At 41.1% G+C, this 21,672-nt stretch overlaps 6 protein-coding genes across 6 annotated transcripts; all 6 read left to right on the forward strand.

Annotated features, from left to right (window-relative positions):
* Window positions 1-487: 487 nt before the first annotated feature.
* On the forward strand, window positions 488-2,988 carry LOC139645334 (protocadherin alpha-C2-like). Its single transcript, XM_071521026.1, has 2 exons — window positions 488-2,887; window positions 2,971-2,988. Exons 1-2 carry the CDS (start codon window positions 488-490, stop codon window positions 2,986-2,988), a joined length of 2,418 nt encoding a protein of 805 aa, XP_071377127.1.
* A 492-nt stretch (window positions 2,989-3,480) lies between these two features.
* Window positions 3,481-6,096, forward strand: LOC139645335 (protocadherin alpha-C2-like). The gene is made up of 2 exons (XM_071521027.1): window positions 3,481-5,886; window positions 6,064-6,096. The coding sequence occupies exons 1-2, from the start codon at window positions 3,481-3,483 to the stop codon at window positions 6,094-6,096; spliced, it is 2,439 nt and encodes an 812-aa protein (XP_071377128.1).
* Window positions 6,097-7,004: 908 nt separating this feature from the next.
* On the forward strand, window positions 7,005-9,440 carry LOC139645336 (protocadherin alpha-C2-like). The gene has a single exon (XM_071521028.1). The coding sequence runs from the start codon at window positions 7,005-7,007 to the stop codon at window positions 9,438-9,440; it is 2,436 nt and encodes an 811-aa protein (XP_071377129.1).
* An 810-nt stretch (window positions 9,441-10,250) lies between these two features.
* On the forward strand, window positions 10,251-12,779 carry LOC139645337 (protocadherin alpha-C2-like). The gene is made up of 2 exons (XM_071521029.1): window positions 10,251-12,656; window positions 12,753-12,779. Exons 1-2 carry the CDS (start codon window positions 10,251-10,253, stop codon window positions 12,777-12,779), a joined length of 2,433 nt encoding a protein of 810 aa, XP_071377130.1.
* A 514-nt stretch (window positions 12,780-13,293) lies between these two features.
* On the forward strand, window positions 13,294-15,642 carry LOC139645338 (protocadherin alpha-C2-like). The gene has a single exon (XM_071521030.1). The coding sequence runs from the start codon at window positions 13,294-13,296 to the stop codon at window positions 15,640-15,642; it is 2,349 nt and encodes a 782-aa protein (XP_071377131.1).
* Window positions 15,643-17,696: 2,054 nt separating this feature from the next.
* On the forward strand, window positions 17,697-20,117 carry LOC139645339 (protocadherin alpha-C2-like). Its single transcript, XM_071521031.1, has one exon. The coding sequence runs from the start codon at window positions 17,697-17,699 to the stop codon at window positions 20,115-20,117; it is 2,421 nt and encodes an 806-aa protein (XP_071377132.1).
* Window positions 20,118-21,672: the final 1,555 nt, after the last annotated feature.

Here is a 21,672-nt window from a genome sequence, read left to right on the forward strand (position 1 = left end):
TAGCCTGAAAGTTTAAACGATTTAACTGGTTTTCACTGATCAATAATTTCAACATGTAACAACTTTTAACGAGTGTAAATAATTAGGCAATAAGTCTGAGTAGCACTCATGTTTTTAGGACAACTATCTCTTTGCTGGTGGAAATCGCGCTAAGATCTCTCCAATATAAGTTGGTAAATTACACATTACACAAAGCTTAATGCAAAGAAATAGCCACAAAAGCAAATAGGTGAGCAGATATTTAAAGTTCAGAGAGTGTCGCTGTTGAACACATAAACAAACGCCTTTGTTAGGTCACCATGACAGTACGTCATAATGAGTGCAGTAACTGGTGAACAGCTTGGTGGTGTTGAATCCATTAACCAAGAAAGAGAAACGTAAGGCATCTATGACGACAATTTGAAATGAAACGAGATGATACATATTTTTGAATTCTAACCTCCGCAAGAAAACGCCTTTGGAATACGGGTTTAACAGATTTTCAACAATGGTGTCTCCAAAAGATCAGCCGTGGGTAAGGTACACGTTGCTGTTTCTTCTATTCTTAGAAGGTCTTAACATAACTACATCGGTAACTCACTATTCTATCCCCGAAGAAATGAAGGAGGGATCCGTCGTGGCAAATTTAGCTGTTGATTTGGGACTGGATGTAAAAGCTCTGGATTCACGGAAGATGCGTCTGGATGTTATAGCCAATAAGAAATATTTGGACGTGAACAAAGAAACAGGGGAACTGTACATTGTCGATAAAATTGACAGGGAGCACCTTTGTATATCAAAGACAATATGCTTTCTTAAAATGGACGCAACAATTGAAAACCCAATCCGAATGTTTAACATTGAATTGGAAATACTGGATATTAATGACAACGCGCCTCATTTTCGGAGAGACACTATGCATCTGGATATATCTGAATCTACGCCGGCGGGCGAAAGGTTCGCATTAAACAATGCAGTCGATCCAGATATTGGTCTGAACTCGATTAAAACCTATTTTCTTAGTGAAAGCGAACACTTCGATATTGAAATTCAGACTGGTCGAGACGGCTCTAAGTTTACTAATTTAATTCTGAAAAAGACTTTAGACAGAGAGCAGGAGGCTGTTCATAATCTAATACTTACGGCTGTAGATGGTGGAGTCCCTACCCGCTCCGGCACAGCCAGCATCATTGTTCGAGTGCTGGATACGAATGACAACTCTCCTCAATTTGACAAAGAACATTACAGTATATATATAACGGAGAACTCCCCTGTTGGAAGCCTTGTGGCTAAACTGAATGCTACTGATTTAGATGAGGGATCTAATTCAGAAATAGTGTATTCATATAGTTTATATACATCAGAAAAAGCACAAGAAACGTTTAGTTTGAATCCGAACAGCGGTGAAATAAGAGTGAAAGAAATGGTAAATTATGAAGATTATGAGATCTATAATATGGAAATCATAGCTCGGGATAAGGGCGTCAATTCATTATCAGGGCAATGCAAATTAACTATTCTAGTAACAGACATGAATGACAACCATCCCGAAATATCAATTAAATCATTTCTGAGCCCTGTCAAGGAGAATATTGCTGTGGATACAGTAATATCAGTTATTAGTATAAGTGATAAAGATGCAGGTGATAATGGAATTGTTGATATCAGCATTCCGAAACATTTACCATTTGTGCTTAGAGAATCATCTGATAACTATTATGAGCTGGTTGTTTCAGAACCATTAGACCGTGAGAAGGTTCCAGAATATGACATCACTTTCACTGTTACAGACAGAGGTTCTCCTCCGTTGTCTGACAATGAAACTATGACTTTAGAACTATTGGATGTTAATGACAATGTTCCACAGTTCCCTCAGTCCTTCTATACTATCCGTGTCATGGAGAATAACGCACCTGGGGCCTTGCTAAGTTCACTCACTGCGTTTGACCCAGACCTCCATGAAAACCAGTATCTAGTTTATTTCATCCTAGAGAAGGAGATAGCCAACACCTCTATGTCCATGCTGTTCTCCATCAATCCAGAGAACGGTAATCTTTATGCACTAAAGACCTTTGACTATGAGATCGAGAAGGAGTTCCTTTTCCATATTGAGGCCAGAGACTCTGGTGTCCCTCCACTCAGCAGTAACGTGACCGTCCACATCATCATTGTGGACCACAACGACAACACTCCGGTCATTGTCTCTCCATGGCGCGCGCACGGCTCGGTGGTGGAGGAGAAGATCCCCAGATCCACTGATAAAGGCTCTCTGGTTGCCAAGGTGATAGCTATAGACACCGACTCGGTACAGAACTCTCGGATTACCTACCAGTTTCTACAGGTGACTGACGCCACCTTATTCAGTCTGGACCAATACAACGGAGAGATCCGGACTATGAGAATGTTCAGTTACAGAGATCCGCGTCACCAACGACTGGTTGTTGTTGCCAAGGACAACGGGGAGCCTGCTCTCTCTGCTACAGTCACCATCAAGCTGTCCACAGTGGAGACTGCCGTTAAGGCCTACTCTGACATGACAGACGTGCCTCTGGAATATGACATCTTTTCAGATTTAAACCTGTATTTGGTCATCGGTCTGGGCTCGGTGTCGTTTCTCCTGTTGATCACCATATTGGTCACCATCGTGCTCAAGTGTCAGAAACCCAAGCCCAGCAAAGCGGCTCCTCCCTGTAGGAACAGTTTGATCAGTGAGAGGAACTCCACCATCGCAGATTCCACTCTGGTCTCCAACGATGCCTACTGGTACAGTCTGTTTCTAGCGGAGACCAGGAAAGGAAAGCTGGTGGTTAGACAGCCTGTGCCAAAGGGCTCCAGGTACATCGTGTCCAGTTTACCAAGGAGCACAGGAATGACAGAGACTAGCGACTCAGCAGCCTCTACTCTTCAGGTAATAAAGTACAAAACATTACTCATACCTATTTTGTTTAGACACCTTTCTAATAAACAGCTGCACGTGAATATCTCTTTTAGCGTCCCTACAAGGATTAAAATAAAAGTTCAAAATAAACTAAACATCAGTCATGATGGCGGGTACTCATGAGCGGATAGTTCCTAATTTACAACGCAATAACACAAATTCTAATGACAAGCATAAGTCTGAAGTGTAACGATGAAGAGTACACATCACGTTCTTGGCTATTTAAATTTAGTTGAAATTCATATATATAAAGGCCTCAAGTCAACGGTCACCACGCCCAGGCCTTTTTCTTGCACATAGCGTCGCTGTTCTCCGGTTAAACATCCTGACTTGTGACTTTATCGGCGCCATGACAGTGCCTCATGAACCAGAACAGACAGCAGGAAAAAAGAGTGGATAGCTCCTGGTGCTGAATACGTTTTAATAGAATTGTTCGGCACTCAGTTGTCTCATACCAACAAATTAGTTGTGATAAATGTCTTCAAATAATATTCTTTTTCGCTGGTTGCTACTGCATTTGCGTTGTCTCACTTAAAAAAGAGGACTTAAATGACGGCGTAACAATGGAGTTGCATAACACTGGACATTCTTGGACGAGGTTTGTGTTTGCGCTTTTGTTTTTCGTTACAGTCATGAACACAGTTATTGCCGTAACTCACTATTCAGTTCCTGAAGAATTGGAGGACGGATCAGTTGTCGCCAATTTAGCTACAGATTTGGGTTTAGACGTGAAGACTCTGAGTACGCGTAAAATACGGTTAGAGATAATATCAAGTAAGAGATATCTGGATGTGAACAAAGAAACAGGGGAACTTTACATTGTAGAGAGGATTGACAGAGAATACCTCTGTGCAATAAAGACACCGACATGTTACCTAAAAATGGAGGCTATTGTGGAAAACCCGCAGAGGATATTCTACATCGAAATTGAAATAATGGATATAAATGACAACGCTCCCCATTTTCGAAGAGACACCATTAACTTGGACATTATGGAATCAACCCAGGCTGGTGAGAGATTCTCTGTAAATAATGCCGTTGACCCAGATCTTGGTTCAAATTCAGTAAAAACATATCTCTTGAGTGAAAGTGAGCACTTTGATATAGAAATTCAAACCGGAAGAGACGGATCCAAGTTTGCTGATTTAATACTGAAGAAGACATTAGACCGAGAGATGTATGCGGCTCACCATTTAATACTCACGGCTGTAGATGGTGGAGTCCCCACTCGCACCGGCACAGCCAGTATCATTGTTCGTGTGCTAGACACTAATGACAACGCCCCAACTTTTGACAAAGAAAATTATGACATTAATATTATGGAAAACTCTCCAATTGGAAGTCTCGTGATTCATCTGAATGCGACAGACTTAGACGAGGGGATCAATGCAGAGATCGATTACACATATAGTCTGTACACGTCAGAGAAAACGCAAGAAACATTTAACCTGAATCCTTCCACTGGTGAAATAACAGTCAAGGGAATGCTGAATTATGAGGATTTACGGATTTATGATATGGAAGTCATAGCAACGGATAAAGGGGCTAACAGCTTATCAGGGCAGTGTAAATTAAAAATTTTAGTAGCAGATATGAATGACAATCACCCAGAAATATCTATCAAATCATTTCAAAGTCCAATCAAAGAAAGTACTGACGTAGACACAGTAATAGCAGTGGTTAGTGTCAGTGATAAAGATTCAGGTAATAATGGAGTAGTTGATCTAAGTATTCCTGGTAATGTACCATTTCAACTGAGGGAATCCTCTGACAACTATTATGAATTGGTAGTTTCAGAACCATTAGACCGTGAGAAAGTTCCAGAATATGACATCACTTTCACTGTCACAGACAGAGGTTCTCCTCCGTTGTCTGACAATGAAACTATGACGTTAGAATTATTAGATGTTAATGACAATATTCCACAATTCCCTCAATCCTTCTATACTATACGAGTAATGGAGAATAATGCACCCGGGGCCTTGCTAAGTTCTCTCACTGCCTTCGACCCAGACCTCCATGAAAACCAGTATCTAGTTTATTTCATCCTAGAGAAGGAGATAGCCAACACCTCCATGTCCATGCTGTTCTCCATCAATCCAGAGAACGGTAATCTTTACGCACTAAAGACCTTTGACTATGAGATTGAGAAGGAGTTCCTTTTCCACGTTGAGGCCAGAGACTCTGGTGTTCCTCCACTCAGCAGTAACGTGACCGTCCACATCATCATTGTGGACCAGAACGACAACACTCCGGTCATAGTCTCTCCATGGCGCGCACACGGCTCGGTGGTGGAGGAAAAGATCCCCAGATCCACCGATAAAGGCTCTCTGGTTTCTAAGGTGATAGCCATAGACACCGACTCGGTACAGAACTCTCGGATTACCTACCAGTTTCTACAGGTGACTGACGCCACTTTATTCAGTCTGGACCAATACAACGGAGAGATCCGGACTATGAGAATGTTCAGTTACAGAGATCCGCGTCACCAACAACTGGTTGTTGTTGCCAAGGACAACGGGCAGCCTGCACTCTCTGCTACAGTCACCATCAAGCTGTCCACAGTGGAGACTGCCGTTAAGGCCTACTCTGACATGACAGACGTGCCTCTGGAATATGACATATTTTCAGACTTAAACCTGTATTTGGTCATCGGTCTGGGCTCGGTGTCATTTCTCCTGTTGATCACCATATTGGTCACCATCGTGCTGAAGTGTCAGAAACCCAAGCCCAGCAAAGCGGCTCCTCCCTGTAGGAACAGTGTGATCAGTGAGAGGAACTCCACCATCGCAGATTCCACTCTGGTATCCAACGACGCCTACTGGTACAGTCTGTTTCTAGCGGAGACCAGGAAAGGAAAGCTGGTGGTTAGACAGCCTGTGCCAAAGGGCTCCAGGTACATCGTGTCCAGTATACCAAGGAGCACAGGAATGACAGAGACTAGCGACTCAGCAGCCTCCACTCTGCAGGTAAAGAAAACGTCTTCTAAACAACAATATGTGTGTATTACGCACAGATATCCTTGTGGAATGTTCATCAAATCCAGACACAAATTGACCGCGCACATCATTCTATTTTATAATACTTACTATTGGCTCCTAATATTGATGATTTAGTATTTTGTTCTCTTTTTTGCTTATCTGAAGCTACTCAACTTGTGGAGTAAGCTAAACGCCTAGAACCTAACTGCAAATCTCAATCTTTTGTAGATGTGTACATGTACTCTTTCGTATCAACCGTCTTTATACTGGTGACCTACATTGACATTCCTGATTAAAGCAGGTATAGTTTAAATATGAACAACGTTCACTTACCGTCTTTATCTCAAATCATGAGATGAAGACGGTAAACATGAAATGCGTAAACACTCGACAGCATGGAGCAATAAAGGAAATGTGTTACAGGTGGTTTCCTCTAATATAAACAATGACGATGATTAGCTAGTACATTAATAAGCTATTAAATACACACGGACACAATCTCCTTTAGCCATGGTCTTTACGCACAGATATCCTTGCGTAAAACTCGCACAACACGAAAGAAATTAGTGTGATACATAATATAGTTTTCCCTTGATCGCTTTTTATATAGAAGTGTGACAATAACCAAAAGGTAGTTGAAAACAATTGCGAAAATAAACGAGCAAAACTTGAAGGAATTAATTAAGACTAATTTGATTATCACGCACCAATTGCGAAAATCTAGGTTAGATATCACAAAAGAGGATACTAAAATACTCATTGTTAATTTTATTCTAATATGTTTTAATGATAATGACATCTCCACGTTTTTCTTTAATCTTACGAAGATTTGAAATCTCTGATTCTTTTGTAGAGGTGCAAAGGCTCAGACAGGACTCTGCGTCGCTGCTCACCGTGAAAACACACTCAATAATGAGGTCATCGTTCTCACAGTTCATTGGAGGCAGGGCATGGACACGTATTACACGCACATCTCTCTTGGTCTCAGTATAATGAAACGTTTTCCTTTAAGGCCGTCGTTGGATTTCACAGTTGAACAAGAGGGCTGCTTGTTCCCGCATTAATAGCCTATCGAATTCACAAGCTTTACGCACAGATTCCTCTCAATGGCGCATCACATCCTTCGGTTTTCTTGGAGAGGGTACGTTTCTGTATTTCTTTTACTTTCTGCCACCATGAACAAGACATCTGCCGTTACCCATTATTCCGTTCCCGAAGAAATGGAGGGGGGCTCTGTTGTTGCCAATTTAGCAGCTGATTTGGGATTAGATATAAAGACTCTAAAAAAAAGAAAAATGCGGATAGATGTGGTCGGCAATAAAAAATATCTAGACATCAACAAGGACACGGGAGAGCTCTATATTTTGGAAAACATAGATAGAGAGTTTTTGTGCCCCTTGAAAACAACTACGTCCTGCTTTCTTAAATTGGATGCTACGATTGAAAACCCAATACGAATGTTTAACATTGAGGTGGAAATCATGGATATTAATGATAATGCTCCACATTTTCGACGGGGCACGATGCATTTGGATATATCTGAATCAAGTTCAATTGGCGAGCGATTCTCGTTGAATAACGCTGTAGACCCGGATGTTGGAACAAATTCTGTGAAAAACTACCATCTGAGCTCAAGCGAACATTTTACCATAGAAATTCAGACCGGGAGAGATGGGTCAAAGTTTGCTGATTTAATTCTGAAAAACGCTTTGGATAGAGAGCAGCAGGCTGTTCATAATCTAATACTCACTGCTGTGGACGGCGGAGTCCCCACGCGCACCGGTACAGCCAGCATCATTGTTCGTGTGCTTGATATCAACGACAACGCCCCTACGTTTGACAAAGAAAGCTACAAAATAGATGTAATGGAAAACTCCCCTATTGGCAGTCTAGTAATTAAATTGAATGCCTCTGATTTAGATGAAGGGTCAAATTCACATATGGTTTACTCATATAGTTTGTATACATCAGAGAAAACGCAAAACACGTTCACATTGAATCCGGATAATGGAGAAATAAGAGTGAAAGAAATGATCAATTATGAGGATTTCAAGATTTATGATATGGAGGTTATCGCCACTGATAAAGGGCCGAATTCCTTATCTGGGCAGTGTAAACTGACAATATTGGTGACAGATATGAATGACAATCACCCAGAAATTTCCATCAAATCATTTCAAAGTCCTATAAGAGAGAACGCACCTGTAGACACAGTGATAGCAGTGGTTAGTGTCAGTGATAAAGATTCAGGTGATAATGGAATAGTTGATATTCATATTCCTGATAACTTGCCTTTCAAACTGAGAGAATCCTCAGATAATTATTTTGAATTGATTATCTCAGAACCATTGGACCGTGAGAAAGTTCCAGAATATGACATCACTTTCACTGTTACAGACAGAGGTTCTCCCTCGTTGTCTGACAATGAAACTATGACTTTAGAACTATTAGATGTTAATGACAATGTTCCACAGTTCCCTCAGTCCTTCTATACTATACGTGTCATGGAGAATAACGCACCCGGGGCCTTGCTAAGTTCACTCACTGCGTTTGATCCAGACCTCCATGAAAACCAGTATCTAGTTTACTTCATCCTAGAGAAGGAGATAGCCAACACCTCCATGTCCATGCTGTTCTCCATCAATCCAGAGAACGGTAATCTTTACGCACTAAAGACCTTTGACTATGAAATCGAGAAGGAGTTCCTCTTCCACATTGAGGCCAGAGACTCTGGTGTTCCTCCACTCAGCAGTAACGTGACCGTCCATGTCATCATTGTGGACCAGAACGACAACACCCCGGTCATTGTCTCTCCATGGCGCGCACACGGCTCGGTGGTGGAGGAAAAGATCCCCAGATCCACCGATAAAGGCTCTCTGGTTGCCAAGGTGATAGCCATAGACACCGACTCGGTACAGAACTCTCGGATTACCTACCAGTTTCTACAGATGACTGACGCCACTTTATTCAGTCTGGACCAATACAACGGAGAGATCCGGACTATGAGAATGTTCAGTTACAGAGATCCGCGTCACCAACGACTGGTTGTTGTTGCCAAGGACAACGGGCAGCCTGCACTCTCTGCTACAGTCACCATCAATCTGTCCACAGTGGAGACTGCCGTTAAGGCCTACTCTGACATGACAGATGTGCCTCTGGAATATGACATCTTTTCAGACTTAAACCTGTATTTGGTCATCGGTCTGGGCTCGGTGTCATTTCTCCTCTTGATCACCATATTGGTCACCATCGTGCTGAAGTGTCAGAAACCCAAACCCAGCAAAGCGGCTCCTCCCTGTAGGAACAGTGTGATCAGTGAGAGGAACTCCACCATTGCAGATTCCACTCTGGTCTCCAACGACGCCTACTGGTACAGTTTGTTTCTAGCGGAGACCAGGAAAGGAAAGCTGGTGGTTAGACAGCCTGTGCCAAAGGGCTCCAGGTACATCGTGTCCAGTTTACCAAGGAGCACAGGAATGACAGAGACTAGCGACTCAGCAGCCTCCACTCTGCAGGTGAGAGTGACCGGTGCTTTTACTTAGAATCTATTTGTTTTCAAAACATCATATTTTGTATAAATGGGCGTGTCTTTTCAACTTTTTAATTACTTGCATCTATTATCCATTTTCAATACATCATTTTGTAAAGTATCCATTTCCAAATAACGGACTATATGAAGAACAACAATTCTTTGATCACGAGTCCACTTTGAAATGAGCTTCAATTTCCTGATCACCCGTGCATAAAATAGCAATGTGTTTTCTGTGAAAATAGAAATTAAATATTCTTTTGAAACACGTTCTAGTAAGAATCAATGTAATAAGGACTAATTATTTTGAATGCCATAGTGCACCAGTTGAACAATACACATTTATCTATATTTTGCCGTAAATGGGGTTGATAGTTCTAAACTGAAACACAAGTCAACAATACTACAAGTAAGAGTGTGTTACTTTTCAACACAACACGTTAACAGTATATTTTCACTCAACGTATTTTAGCACATCTGTGTTTAAAATTAACATGTGTGGTAATTGTCCTAAATTAGACACCTAGATGGGTTCAAATTAGATCGTTCTAAGAGTGTTCGTGTGAACAATGATACCGTGCACAAAGCGTCGCTCCTCACCAGCAATATACACATCTTTGTGACGTAATGGTCGCCATGACAGTTCGACGAAAGAAGACGGAGCTGCCTCGTCTGGACAGTTCCCTCTTAAAGAATCAAGTGATTGCAATGTAATCAGTTGGGATATTTTCGTAAAGCAACGACATTTTGACTTCTGGATATCAACTCTAAACATCTCAAGATTTTTCATGACGTCATACTCAGTGTAGACAAACCAATAATAATGAGTTTAAAATTCAGTCACCAGCTTTGGAGAAGGTATGTCTCCCTCTTTATTCTTTTCTGTGTAGCACTGCCCACGATATCTGCCGTTACACACTACTCGATTCCCGAAGAGATGGAGGAGGGATCGGTGGTTGCTAATCTTGCAGCGGATTTGGGTCTGGATGCGAAAGCCTTGGGTCCACGTAAAATGAGATTGGATGTTATCGCTAATAAGAGGTATCTTGAGATAAATAAAGACACGGGGGAGTTGTTCATAGCTGAAAAGATTGACCGAGAATATCTATGCAACAGCAAGAATCCATCATGTTTTCTTAAAATGGATGTCACGATTGAAAATCCGATTCGACTGTTCAACATTGAAGTTGAGATAATGGACATTAATGATAATGCACCTCATTTCCGCAGGGACACAATGCATTTGGATATATCTGAATCAACCCCGTCAGGAGAGCGTTTCTCATTAACCAATGCTGTAGATCCCGATTTTGGTTCAAACTCAGTTAAAACGTATCATCTAAGTGAAAGTGAACATTTTGACATTGAAATTCAGACAGGGAGGGATGGGTCAAAATTTGCTGATTTAATTCTGAAAAAAGCTTTAGATAGAGAGAAGCAGGCTCTTCATAAATTAATACTCACTGCTGCGGACGGCGGAGTCCCCACGCGCACAGGTACAGCCAACATCGTAGTTCGCGTACTTGATATCAACGACAACGCCCCTACGTTTCTTAAGGAAAGCTTCAAAATATATTTAATGGAAAACTCCCCTATTGGCAGTCTAGTAATTAAACTAAATGCTACTGATTTAGATGAAGGAGCAAATTCAGATATAGTTTACTCATATAGTTTGTATACATCAGAGAAAACGCAAAACATGTTCACATTGAATCCGGATAATGGAGAAATAAGAGTGAAAGAAATGATCAATTATGAGGATTTCAAGATTTATGATATGGAGGTTATCGCCACTGATAAAGGCCCGAATTCCTTATCTGGGCAGTGTAAACTCACAATATTGGTGACAGATATGAATGACAATCACCCAGAAATTTCCATCAAATCATTTCAAAGTCCTATAAAAGAAAATGCACCTGTAGACACAGTGATAGCAGTGGTTAGTGTCAGTGATAAAGATTCAGGTGATAATGGAATAGTTGATCTTCATATTCATGATAACTTGCCTTTCAAACTGAGAGAATCCTCAGATACTTATTTCGAATTGATTGTCTCAGAACCATTGGACCGTGAGAAAGTTCCAGAATATGACATCACTTTCACCGTGACAGACAGAGGTTTTCCTCCATTGTCTGACAATGAAACTATGACTTTAGAACTACTAGATGTTAATGACAATGTTCCACAGTTCCCCCAGTCCTTCTACACTATACGTGTCATGGAGAATAACGCACCTGGGGCCTTGCTAAGTTCACTCACTGCCTTCGACCCAGACCTCCATGAAAACCAGTATCTAGTTTATTTCATCCTAGAGAAGGAGATAGCCAACACCTCCATGTCCATGCTGTTCTCCATCAATCCAGAGAACGGTAATCTTTACGCACTAAAGACCTTTGACTATGAAATCGAGAAGGAGTTCCTTTTTCACATTGAGGCCAGAGACTCTGGTGTTCCTCCACTCAGCAGTAACGTGACCGTCCACATCATCATTGTGGACCAGAACGACAACACTCCGGTCATTGTCTCTCCATGGCGCGCGCACGGCTCGGTGGTGGAGGAAAAAATCCCCAGATCCACCGATAAAGGCTCTCTGGTTGCCAAGGTGATAGCCATAGACACCGACTCGGTACAGAACTCTCGGATTACTTACCAGTTTCTACAAGTGACTGACGCCACCTTATTCAGTCTGGACCAATACAACGGAGAGATCCGGACTATGAGAATGTTCAGCTACAGAGATCCGCGTCACCAACGACTGGTTGTTGTTGCCAAGGACAACGGGCAGCCTGCTCTCTCTGCTACAGTCACCATCAATCTGTCCACAGTGGAGACTGCCGTTAAGGCCTACTCTGACATGACAGACGTACCTCTGGAATATGACATCTTTTCAGACTTAAACCTGTATTTGGTCATCGGTCTGGGCTCGGTGTCGTTTCTCCTGTTGATCACCATATTGGTCACCATCGTGCTCAAGTGTCAGAAACCCAAGCCCAGCAAAGCGGCTCCTCCCTGTAGGAACAGTTTGATCAGTGAGAGGAACTCCACCATCGCAGATTCCACTCTGGTATCCAACGACGCCTACTGGTACAGTCTGTTTCTAGCGGAGACCAGGAAAGGAAAGCTGGTGGTTAGACAGCCTGTGCCAAAGGGCTCCAGGTACATCGTGTCCAGTTTACCAAGGAGCACAGGAATGACAGAGACTAGCGACTCAGCAGCCTCCACTCTGCAGGTAAATATACCACTTCTAATATTTGTTAGGATTTCTTTTTTTGTGACAAGCATTTCCATTCCTCCTTGCTATGGTCTATTTATCTGTCGTGTTAAGGTTGGTGAGTGGGGTTCTCTAAATTAACAATATCGCCTATTGGCCTAAATCATAAATACAGCATTTTATATAAACCACGCCGTTTAATCTGAAACATTTAGTGCTAATCCAACTTGATGAGCTGCTTTACAGACCGTTCTATGTTTTAATTTGTCGGTGATATAATAGCATAATACATTGCAGACGCTTTTCATGAGCTTTAAGTGTCGCTGTTTGCCAACTACAAACTCCAGTATTAGATATTGTTCGCCATGACAGTTTGAAAGAAGCATAACAGAGCACTGCTTTATCACTGGTACAAACGGAATGGACAGCTCCATGGTTCTGAACCTAGGAAACAGGCAGTTTCTCACGATTGCTTCCAGTCTGTCATCACATTATTGGGATTTACAATATTTTTTATTTGTAAACATGATTTAAACGCACTTTTTGCCTGGTGTTTTGAGAATTGAAAATGTATCCGACATTGGAGCCGTATGTGACCGCGCATTTCTGGCAAAGGTACCTCTCAGTCTTTCTTATATTTTCCACTACTTATGGAATGGCGTCAGCCGTTACTCATTATTCGATTCCTGAAGAAATGGAGGAAGGTTCGGTGGTTGCCAATTTAGCAATAGACTTGAGTGTGGATGTTAAAACATTAAACAGACGCAATATGCGAATGGATGTCATAGCCTCGAAGAAATATCTTGAGGTTAGCAAAGACACTGGCGAGCTTTATATTCTACAAAAAATGGATCGAGAATATCTCTGCAGCTCAAAAACGAACTGTTTTCTTAAGCTCGACGTAACACTTGAAAATCCACTAAGAATGTTTAACATCGAGGTAGAAATTATGGATATAAATGACAATGCACCTTACTTTAGAAGGGATGAAATGCATTTGGACATTTCAGAGTCCTCACCAGCTGGAGAGAGATTTTCTTTGAACAATGCAGTGGATCATGACGTCGGCTCAAACGCTGTTAAAACCTATCACCTCAGCGAAAGTGACCATTTTAACATTGAAATTCAAACTGGTAGAGATGGGTCCAAGTTTGCTGATTTGATTCTAACGAAAGTGTTAGACCGAGAGGTGAAGGCTGTTCACAATCTAATACTTACTGCTGTTGATGGTGGAGTTCCCGCACGCTCTGGTACAGCAAGGATCATTGTTCGTGTGCTCGATACAAATGACAACGCCCCTGCATTTGACAAAGAAGCATATAATATCGATGTGATGGAAAACTCCCCAATTGGAAATCTAGTTGTGAAACTGAACGCAACCGACTTAGATGAAGGCTCCAATTCTGATATAGTTTACTCATATAGTCTTTATACATCAGAAAAGACACAACAGACGTTTAGTTTAAACCCTAACAACGGCGAAATCACAGTAAAAGAGATGATAAACTATGAAGACTTTAAATTTTATGACATGGAAGTTATTGCAGCGGACAAAGGGATAAATTCTTTGTCAGGGCAATGTAAGCTAACCATTGTGGTAAAAGATATGAATGACAACCATCCTGAAATATCCATCAAGTCATTTCGAAATCCAGTCAAAGAGAATATACCTGTAGACACAGTTCTAGCTGTATTAAGTGTGAGTGATAAAGATTCAGGTGACAATGGAATAGTTGATCTAAACATTGCAAACAATTTGCCATTTAGGCTGAGAGAATCAACTGACAACTATTATGAGTTGGTAGTTTCAGAGCCATTGGACCGTGAGAAGGTTCCAGAATATGACATAACCTTCACTGTGACAGACAGAGGTTCTCCACCGTTGTCTGACAATGTAACAATTACTTTAGAACTATTAGATGTTAATGACAATATTCCACAGTTCCCCCAGTCTTTCTATACTATCCGCGTCATGGAGAATAACGCACCTGGGGCCTTGCTAAGTTCACTCACTGCCTTCGACCCAGACCTCCATGAAAACCAGTATCTAGTTTATTTCATCCTAGAGAAGGAGATAGCCAACACCTCCATGTCCATGCTGTTCTCCATCAATCCAGAGAACGGTAATCTTTACGCACTAAAGACCTTTGACTATGAGATCGAGAAGGAGTTCTTTTTCCACATTGAGGCCAGAGACTCTGGTGTTCCTCCACTCAGCAGTAACGTGACCGTCCACATCATCATTGTGGACCAGAACGATAACACCCCGGTCATTGTCTCTCCATGGCGCGCGCACGGCTCGGTGGTGGAGGAAAAGCTCCCCAGATCCACCGATAAAGGCTCTCTGGTTGCCAAGGTGATAGCCATAGACACCGACTCGGTACAGAACTCTCGGATTTCCTACCAGTTTCTACAGGTGACTGACGCCACCTTATTCAGTCTGGACCAATACAACGGAGAGATCCGGACTATGAGAATGTTTAGTTACAGAGATCCGCGTCACCAACGACTGGTTGTTGTTGCCAAGGACAACGGGGAGCCTGCTCTCTCTGCTACAATCACCATCAAGCTGTCCACAGTGGAGACTGCCGTTAAGGCCTTCTCTGATATGACAGACGTGCCTCTGGAATATGACATCTTTTCAGACTTAAACCTGTATTTGGTCATCGGTCTGGGTTCGGTGTCATTCCTCCTCTTGATCACCATATTGGTCACCATCGTGCTCAAGTGTCAGAAACCCAAACCCAGCAAAGCGGCTCCTCCCTGTAGGAACAGTGTGATCAGTGAGAGGAACTCCACCATCGCAGATTCCACTCTGGTGTCAAACGATGCCTACTGGTACAGTCTGTTTCTTGCGGAGACCAGGAAAGGAAAGCTGGTGGTTAGACAGCCTGTGCCAAAGGGCTCCAGGTACATCGTGTCCAGTTTACCAAGGAGCACAGGAATGACAGAGACAAGCGACTCAGCAGCCTCCACTCTGCAGGTAAGGACAATCGTGCTCTGAACAAAAATATGCAAGTGGGTCGCACGGATATCCTGAGCGAACATGGAAAGTCTTACATGTGTTACTTAATTCAAAAAGTGACGAGAATCAACAAGTTTATTAAGACAGTTACAAAATACTCGCGAGCAAAACCATTCTGCATTACGCATGGCGTGTACGCATGTATATCCATTCCTCAACCTCGCATATGAGAAAATTAAGCAACAGTGTTACATTAAGTTTTACACGGACAACACTTAATATGAAAAGTTACGATAACCAGCAAGTGTATTAAAACAGCGATAAAATACACACATACAATATCAGTCTCCATTTCGCACGTTGTTTACGCACGGATATCCATGCATAAAACCCGACGCAGCAAGAAGGAATTAACCAACTGTGATGCATAAACCTTTACATGGGCAGTATTTAATATAGTAGTGAGACCATTATCAGAGAATGAATTAAAATAATAGCAAAACTGCACATTAACAAAAGCTGAAAGTTCTAATTAGGGCTAATATGATTACAAACCACCTTCAGAATTTAGCAATATCGCTAACACAATATTGTTTGTTCTTATATTTTGTAATGAAAATTGTAACTTTAATCTTACCAAAAACTGGAACGTTTGTTTTTTGTCAATGCTCAATGAGTCGCTGCACAAATTGCTTAAGCACAGTCAGTAATATGTGGTCATCTTCCCCGTGACACTTATTTGGAGGAAAGAAAGCGAGACATTTTATATGTACATCTTTGTTGGACTCAATATAATGGAAGATTTTAATTAAAGACCTATGTTGGTTTCACCGTTAAAAGAGATGGCTGTTTGTTCACACGCTAGTCTTATTAGATTTATACACGGATTCTACCCAGTGGCTTATCACATCCTCCACTTGTCTTGGAGAGGGTTTCAATAATTGATCTTCTTTCTACCAACATGACCACTGCATCTGCCGTTACCCGTTTTCTGTTCTTTATATACAACATAGTGACCGCATGCACACATCATTGTATTTTAGTATCTTTACTGTTGGCTGCTTGCAATGCTAGGCCATTTAGAAACCCAACTTTATTCTAGTGTCGACTTATCTGAAGTCGCTCCGCATTAGAGAGTCAACTAAGGTCTGGTACTGTATTGTCGACCTGAATGACATCGTAAGCCTGCTTTAAACTAGTGTCGTGTTTAACATGATCAAAAGCGGGCATCACTTTAAATATGAGTAATTTTCACTTACGTTCTATATCTCCATTTATAAAACGTATTTTCTTCACGGTCTTCATTTCAGCATTTTCCCCAGGTACCTAAAATCAGTTTCCATTACGCATTGCGTTTAGGTAGGGATACACACGCGTAAAATTCGGTACCCATGAAGAAATTAAGCAGCTATGTTGAAGAAAGCTTTAAACCGAGACTACATATGAGGAAAATCATCAAGTACGTTAAAAAAGAACGGCAAAACACACAAGCAAGATCAATCTCAATTACGCGCGGCGTTTACGCACGGATATCTATGGCTAAAACTCGGCACAACATGGATGAACGAAGCAACTGTTATAAAGAAAGCTTTACAATGAAAGTATTTAACATATAAGTGTGTCAATTTCAGCAAGTATATTAAAACAATAGCAAAATACAATCAAGCAAAAACTGAAGAATACGGGCAAATATGATCACAACCATCAGCTGCGAAAACATAGGCAATAATTTATCAATGAAGCTTGCAAAACACTTGTTAATTCTGTTAGTATATATTCTAATGAAGATTGTACCCATACTCTTTTGAATCTTACCAAAAGTTGGAATGTTGTTGTTTTTTGCCGGGATGCAAAGGCTTAGAAATGGCTCAGCGGGTCGCTGCTCACCGTGAAATCATAGCCAGTGATGAGCTCATCGTCCTCGTGACACTTCATTTCAGGGAGGAAAGCGATACATATTATATGCACATCTCTCTCGGACTCAATATTATGAAACGTTTTACTTAAAAACCTGCATTGGTTTGACAAGAAAGAAAGGTTTTTGTTCACACGCTAGTATCATATTCCAAAGCTTTACGCAGGGATTCTACCCAATGGCGCGTCACATCCTTCAGTTGCCTTGGACAGGGTACGTTTCAGTCTTTCTTCTTCTTTCTACCACCATGAAGCTGACATCTGCGGTTACTCACTATTCTATTCCCGAAGAAATGGAGGAAGGTTCTGTTGTTGCCAATTTAGCAGCTGATTTGGATCTAGATGTGAAGACACTGAATAAACGGAAAATGCGCATAGATGCTGTGGCCAATAAAAAATATATTGAAGTTAACAAGGAAACAGGAGAACTGTATATTTTAGAAACGGTGGACAGGGAACATTTGTGTCCTTCCAAGACAACAACGTCCTGCTTCCTTAAATTGGATGCTACGATCGAAAACCCAATACGAATGTTTAATATTGAGGTGGAAATCATGGATATTAATGATAATGCTCCACATTTTCGACGGGGCACGATGCATTTGGATATATCTGAATCAAGTTCTGTTGGAGAACGATTCTCGTTGAATAACGCTGTAGACCCGGATGTTGGCACAAATTCTGTGAAAAACTACCATCTCAGCTCAAGCGAACATTTTACCATAGAAATTCAGACCGGGAGAGATGGGTCAAAGTTTGCTGATTTGATTCTGAAAAAAACTTTAGATAGAGAGCAGCAGGCTGTTCATAATCTAATACTCACTGCTGTGGACGGCGGAGTTCCCACTCGCACCGGTACAGCCAGCATCATTGTTCGTGTGCTTGATATCAACAACAACGCCCCTACGTTTGACAAAGAAAGCTACAAAATAGATGTAATGGAAAACTCCCCTATTGGCAGTCTAGTAATTAAATTGAATGCCACTGATTTAGATGAAGGGTCAAATTCAGATATAGTTTACTCATATAGTTTGTATACATCAGAGAAAACGCAAAACACGTTCACATTGAATCCGGATAATGGAGAAATAAGAGTGAAAGAAATGATCAATTATGAGGATTTCAAGATTTATGATATGGAGGTTATCGCCACTGATAAAGGGCCGAATTCCTTATCTGGGCAGTGTAAACTGACAATATTGGTGACAGATATGAATGACAATCACCCAGAAATTTCCATCAAATCATTTCAAAGTCCTATAAGAGAGAACGCACCTGTAGACACAGTGATAGCAGTGGTTAGTGTCAGTGATAAAGATTCAGGTGATAATGGAATAGTTGATATTCATATTCCTGATAACTTGCCTTTCAAACTGAGAGAATCCTCAGATAATTATTTTGAATTGATTATCTCAGAACCATTGGACCGTGAGAAGGTTCCAGAATATGACATCACTTTCACTGTTACAGACAGAGGTTCTCCCCCGTTGTCTGACAATGAAACTATGACTTTAGAACTATTGGATATTAATGACAATGTTCCGCAGTTCCCTCAGTCCTTCTATACTATTCGCGTCATGGAGAATAACGCACCCGGGGCTTTACTAAGTTCACTCACTGCGTTTGACCCAGACCTCCATGAAAACCAGTATCTAGTTTATTTCATCCTAGAAAAGGAGATAGCCAACACCTCCCTGTCCATGCTGTTCTCCATCAATCCAGAGAACGGTAATCTTTACGCACTAAAGACCTTTGACTATGAGATCGAGAAGGAGTTCCTTTTCCACATTGAGGCCAGAGACTCTGGTGTTCCTCCACTCAGCAGTAACGTGACCGTCCATGTCATCATTGTGGACCAGAACGACAACACTCCGGTCATTGTCTCTCCATGGCGCGCGCACGGCTCGGTGGTGGAGGAAAAGATCCCCAGATCCACCGATAAAGGCTCTCTGGTTGCCAAGGTGATAGCCATAGACACCGACTCGGTACAGAACTCTCGGATTACCTACCAATTTCTACAGGTGACTGACGCCACCTTATTCAGTCTGGACCAATACAACGGAGAGATCCGGACTATGAGAATGTTCAGTTACAGAGATCCGCGTCACCAACGACTGGTTGTTGTTGCCAAGGACAACGGGGAGCCTGCTCTCTCTGCTACAGTCACCATCAAGCTGTCTACAGTGGAGACTGCCGTTAAGGCCTACTCTGATATGACAGACGTGCCTCTGGAATATGACATCTTTTCAGACTTAAACCTGTATTTGGTCATCGGTCTGGGCTCGGTGTCATTTCTCCTCTTGATCACCATATTGGTCACCATCGTGCTGAAGTGTCAGAAACCCAAACCCAGCAAAGCTGCTCCTCCCTGTAGGAACAGTGTGATCAGTGAGAGGAACTCCACCATCGCAGATTCCACTCTGGTCTCCAATGATGCCTACTGGTACAGTCTGTTTCTAGCGGAGACCAGGAAAGGAAAGCTGGTGGTTAGACAGCCTGTGCCAAAGGGCTCCAGGTACATCGTGTCCAGTTTACCAAGGAGCACAGGAATGACAGAGACTAGCGACTCAGCAGCCTCCACTCTGCAGGTAAATAAATAGCCTTTTAAATGTATGTAAGTATTACGCAAGGATATCCTGACCGATGCACGCATTTTTGTATTTTGTTTATTTGTTATCGTTACTGCTTGTAATGTTGACTGTTTAGAAATTTTACCTAATTCTACTTCTCATCAATTTGATGTTATTTCACACAAGGCAGTTAGTCAAATAAAAACAAAAATGTAAATGTTAATATACATTTACATTTACATTTTTATTTATTTGACTGTCTTGTGTGAAATAAGTTCACACAAGACAGTTAGTCAAATAGTCTTGTGTGAAGTAACTTCACACAAGACAGTCAAATAAAAATAAAAAGTAAATGCTAATATATATACAGTATATATATATATATATATATATTGTTGACGCGAACAGCAACACAACGTCGCGGGTCAACTTCATTCAATCAGTATAAATAGGTCATTACCGTTTTTGGTGACACTTTACAATGACCGTATTTATTATCATTATTATTAATATTAACAATAACTTTATTATTATTATTTAAAAAAAATAGAGTTACATACTGCTTCACAAAGACATAAGATTAACAATCAGGAAAACAATAGAAAATAAGAATGAAATTAAAACAACAAGAGGCATACACATGTAAAAACAAAAGAACATAAAAGCAATGAATCAGGTATTAAAAGCTATAGTCTAAAAAGGTGAGTTTTAATGAGGGATTTGAAGGAGGCCATTGTGTTTGCCCGTCTAATATTCTCTGGCAGGCTATTCCAAAGGGATGGGCCCTAATAGCAAACACACAATCACCCAGTGTATTTAAGTATATTAACCTGTCTATGGAAAAGTATTGTATGTACACAGTATTACTGTGCTGATAAAAATCTGCCTAATATACAGTATATACTGCGAAAGAGCATTTACATGTAAAGGTTGATTGTGTGGGAACACTGGCTGAGCAGGAAATTTCATGTAATTGGTCAGCTGTTGCATGACATTTGGAAATATGCGGTTCACAACTGTTGAAAAGCTAGGAACCTAATTTGCAATCTATCCTCACTTCTCCTCATAATTGTGTTATAGTATCATACAATTGCTAATAACCTTATACAGTGCTGTCACTTTACTTCAATTATAAGACATCATTCCATTTCAGAGACTTAGAATTTATCATCTGTTTTGATATGTTCAAGCAGTTCTCTATGTGTTAGACTTAAGGTTTGGTAGTTAAAATGTGCTGTGTAACCCAGGACTCAGATTCTTCTTTCAAATACTGTTGTCACTTTGGCATTGGGGTTATAAAGCTTTATGAATGCTGAACATATAATACATTATGCCCACAACTTATAATGCTTTATAAACCTTGTTATAAGGTGCCATGCATGATTATAAAACATTTAAAAAAAGTTTTATAATGCCTTATAAATGCATTACAACGTGTTATGAATGTGCTTATAATGCACTATATGGCTTTCATAGAAAGTGTTACTCCCTTTTCTTTACTGACTTAATACTATGTTGTCACTCACTGAGCGCTACGGTGATAGGTCATAATATATGACTTGATGTTTGATAATTTGCTGACAGA

Source organism: Centroberyx affinis, unplaced genomic scaffold, assembly GCF_046629955.1.
Source record: "Centroberyx affinis isolate AG114_WGS23_722 - 3 ecotype Tasmania unplaced genomic scaffold, CSIRO-AGI_Caff_v1 ptg000847l_1, whole genome shotgun sequence".
Lineage (NCBI taxonomy): Eukaryota > Metazoa > Chordata > Actinopteri > Beryciformes > Berycidae > Centroberyx > Centroberyx affinis.

Coding starts and splice junctions, on each gene's coding strand:
- LOC139645334 (XM_071521026.1), top strand. CDS start 488: ATGGTGTCTCCAAAAGATCAGCCGTGGGTAAGGTACACGTTGCTGTTT.
- LOC139645335 (XM_071521027.1), top strand. CDS start 3,481: ATGGAGTTGCATAACACTGGACATTCTTGGACGAGGTTTGTGTTTGCG. Junction 5,887..6,063: donor CAGCAGCCTCCACTCTGCAG/GTAAAGAAAACG, acceptor GCTTATCTGAAG/CTACTCAACTTGTGGAGTAA.
- LOC139645336 (XM_071521028.1), top strand. CDS start 7,005: ATGGCGCATCACATCCTTCGGTTTTCTTGGAGAGGGTACGTTTCTGTA.
- LOC139645337 (XM_071521029.1), top strand. CDS start 10,251: ATGAGTTTAAAATTCAGTCACCAGCTTTGGAGAAGGTATGTCTCCCTC. Junction 12,657..12,752: donor CAGCAGCCTCCACTCTGCAG/GTAAATATACCA, acceptor TGTCGTGTTAAG/GTTGGTGAGTGGGGTTCTCT.
- LOC139645338 (XM_071521030.1), top strand. CDS start 13,294: ATGGCGTCAGCCGTTACTCATTATTCGATTCCTGAAGAAATGGAGGAA.
- LOC139645339 (XM_071521031.1), top strand. CDS start 17,697: ATGGCGCGTCACATCCTTCAGTTGCCTTGGACAGGGTACGTTTCAGTC.